This window comes from Wasmannia auropunctata, unplaced genomic scaffold (genome assembly GCF_000956235.1).
Source record: "Wasmannia auropunctata unplaced genomic scaffold, wasmannia.A_1.0 LD336111.1, whole genome shotgun sequence".
Lineage (NCBI taxonomy): Eukaryota > Metazoa > Arthropoda > Insecta > Hymenoptera > Formicidae > Wasmannia > Wasmannia auropunctata.
In genome coordinates, this window is record NW_012026779.1 from 3,595,327 (window position 1) to 3,599,323 (window position 3,997).

Genomic DNA, 3,997 nt, shown 5'->3' on the forward strand with positions numbered 1-3,997 from the left:
AATAATGAAAGAATAATGAAACATAACCTAATTTATGTTACAAATTCATTGTAATACGTTTATCGGGCTTTATATATGCAGCAATATTATCTTCTTATATAAATTGGTGATCAGTTTACCTAAATATACCTGGCGTTTAGAAAACATGCTTAATATTTTTCTACAGATAAAAAAAGATTGATATTAAAAATGGTTTTTTTTTATTAATTTCAGGAACAGTTGCTTAACAAAAAAATGGAAGACCATTATTACGCGTCTACAAGTGATGCTTATACGGACAATGTTATTACTCTTGAAAGTATTGAATCTGAAAATGTTGATACACGAGAGAAAATTGGAGATGATTACCTTATTAAATTGTATAGGGAACGAACATTTTTATACGACAAAAGTCATCGAGACTTCAAAAATAAAATAATGAAAGAAAATGCTTGGTCAGAAATTTCTAATATTATGCAACAGAAAAACTTAGGTTATTATATTTTTATTATAATCATATTATAATTATGTTGATCTAATAAATATGTATATTTAGATGCTGTAAGTAGCTATATTAATATTTATTATATTTTTTTATTTTATAGGTGAGCAGTACACCCCTGAATATTGCCAAATGAGATGCACTTCTTTACGAGATCAATATAGCCGTGAAAAAAGATATTTAAAAAATGATCAAAAAAGTGGAAGTGCTTGCTCAAAACGCAAAACGTTTCCATTTTTCTCTCAATTGTCGTTTCTTGATAATTTCATTAAAAGGAGGAAGTAAGTGAAATTAAACATTACAAAATTAGTTAAAATAATTGTTTTTAAATTGATAATTCTAAAGAAATATTTTGTTATTTTTTAGAACTATTTGCAACATAGAAAAAGAAAAGAACATTCTTCAGTCCGTAAAAGATACAGAAGCAGCATCTCTGAAGAACAGCAACAACGAGTCCATTTGATGAATCAGAACAGCAAATTAAAGTGTCTCAGAAAAGAAATATTTCTGGATCTGAAGATGTGGAAAATGAGGAACACGATTATAATGAACGTAGCAAGAAAAACGCTTCAAGATTTAAAAAACAAAAAATTAATAAAACGGCATCTATTGATGATACGTTTACTGACATCAGTCATGCTATATTGAATTTTTTAAACACACAAGAAAATACTGCAGATAACATAAAATCAATTGACCAATCATTTGCTGATTACATTGGTATACATTTGCAAAGCATTCCGGAACCCGAAAAATCAATACGGAAAAAAAAGATATTTGATGTACTTACTGCACCATTACCTAAAACGTAATAAGAAAAAATTTTTTTTAACCTTTCTTATATAGATATGTATTTCAGTTTGATTTAAATTTTCTATTTGTTAACAAAAACTAAGTTGTGTTATAAAACGGGATATATATATTATAAAACATATATTTGTTTTTTTTGTAAAAGATTTTTTTGTTAAAGAACCAAAGATTAAATACAACATATTCTGTGGTACAATATTATATAGCATTACCACAATCTGTTATATTACAGTATTCTTTAGTTAATGGCATTTATTTTTTTGTGAACCAAAGCTTAAATATTAACACATTCTGTGATACAATATTATGTAGCATTATGACTATTTATTTTATGTAATAAAGTATTATTAAAATAAAGATATACGTATATAAAATAAAATTTTTTTTATTTTACACAGATGTACCTTCTTACACCATTGTACAAGGGAAATAATGATAAAACGATTATTCAATCATTTGGATATCACATTAATTTTATTAAAAAATGCTATTAGGTAAGTAAAAATGTTTTATTAAGTCATAAAAGTATTACAAATAATATACTTATTTAAGGAACTAAATATTAAAACGTTCTTAGTAGTTTTATGGTTTTAGATTTAAAAAATTAAATAATGAAATGACATTTATATACAAGCTGACTACAGTTCTGTTATGCAAATTCTTACGTAAGGACAAATACAACATTGTAATTGTATAAATTAGAATCCCAATATCACATTTTTGTAACAAAAACACAAAGAAAATAGGAAATGATAAATCTTTTATTACCCATATATTTTTATTATTTCTATGTAATTCAATAAGGTAATCATCTCCAATTTTTTCTTGTATATCAACATTTTCAGATTTTATCATTCCCTATATTCTCCATATAAACCTCTTGTTATGTAATCGTATTGCCACGTCACTTCACCGTTAGGAGTTATAAAATAATCGCATAAAGCATCTCTTTGTATTAAACCTGCACGAGTATTCAAACTTTGTAAATGCTCTTCATTTGACCATTGTACATTATCATGTTCAGTATTATAGAATTCTGTACTGTAAACTTTTTCTCCAGATCTTTCTTCTTTGGTTAGAATGAAATTATGTAAACAAACACAAGAAGTTACTACAATGTCTGCTGTTTTAGGTAACATACATAAAGCTTTATGAAATATATTCCATTTATTACTATAAATACCAAAAGCGCTTTCTATTGTCTGCCTAGCTCTGGAAATTCTGTAATTAAAGATTTTCTTTTTATTTGCTAACTGTTTGCCGGAATATGGTTTCATTATTCTATTTGAAAGGGAGAAAGCGTCATCTGCCACGAAAAATGCCGGTGTTGCAATATCACTACCAGGCAATGTAGCCATACCCTTTGGTAAATTTAGATCATCATTTGTTAAACACAAGCCTATTTCAGAGTCAGCGAAAATTCCTCCATCGCTATTGCCTCCATAACCACCGACATCTATTATTGTAAATTTATATCTGTAATCAGCCACTGCCATTAAAACAATACTATGTTGTTTCTTGTAATTGAAATAAGAACTTCCAGAATTAGGTGGACACTTTAAAACAATATGCTTGCCATCAATTGCGTCTAAACAATTTGGCATATGCCATTTTTTCCAATAATTAGTGGCAATACAAGCCCATTGTTGTTCTGTTGGTGGAGAGAGATACAATGGCAATAAAATTGTTGTAATAACAGAACATACTTCTTTATATAACTTTCTAACTGTTGATTCCCCTACTCGAAAATCTAAAGCAATAGATGCAGTTTGACCTCCAGTTCCAATAAATCTAATAAATATAGTAAAAAATAAATTGTAAAACATAATAGTAATAAAAACAATTGTTGATCTAGAAAAGTTATAAAATTTACATCAAATATGCAAATTGTTTCTTTTTTCAAATACGAATAAACATAATAATTTATTTTAGTAATAAAATAAAACCAAATTTTCTGATAAGAGTATAATTATATCACAAATTATACAACACATTTATGTAAAAATTTTATGTACAATTTTGATTCTAAAATTATAAATATAATAATAATATTACATAAATTACCTTAAAGCGATAAGCAATCTTTGTTCTGGAGGCAATGCTCTATAATTATGTTTTATTAGAGACGATTGTAATAATTGAAGCAATGTTTGAAAACTATGTTTCGACATTCTTACATATTGAAAGAACATGTTTTCATCTTTTTTCAACTCTTGAAAAAGAACATCATAATGGCCAAGTTGCTTTCTTAATTTGTTGATTGGCCACTTTCTATTTCTCCATCTTTTATGTAATTTTCTTTTTTTTAAATAATAATGACATAAAAGAAACCAGAATATAATAAGAATTTTTTTTTCCGGGCGCATCTGTCTGATTCTTTATATATAAATCTATAATATTTTATAGTTATATATAAATAAATAAAAAAAATATATAATATTAATATATATTAAGTTATGTACATACACATGTATATGTTAAACAGAGCAAGTCATAATTTCTTTACTTCCCCCCTTTTGAAAATATATGACAATATATTACAATATAAAAATTTTATGTTACATTAATTTTTATTATCATTTTAAAACTGTTTTGCTACATATTCACAATTTATATCCAAAGTATTAAAAAAGTTGAACAGTTATATAGTATAATCAAATAACGTGATAACAATTACCATTAATGATAAATCCTCAATCAGTCCTC

General features: G+C 25.9%; 1 protein-coding gene and 1 pseudogene across 1 annotated transcript; one reads left to right on the top strand and one right to left on the bottom strand.

The window, feature by feature from the left end:
* Positions 1-220: 220 nt before the first annotated feature.
* LOC105450544 lies at positions 221-1,891 on the top strand (annotated as a pseudogene).
* On the bottom strand, positions 1,885-3,657 carry LOC105450552. The gene is made up of 2 exons (XM_011690473.1): positions 3,356-3,657; positions 1,885-3,082 (listed from the first exon to the last, which is right to left on the bottom strand). The coding sequence occupies exons 1-2, from the start codon at positions 3,655-3,657 to the stop codon at positions 2,143-2,145; spliced, it is 1,242 nt and encodes a 413-aa protein (XP_011688775.1). The 3' UTR covers positions 1,885-2,142.
* Positions 3,658-3,997: the final 340 nt, after the last annotated feature.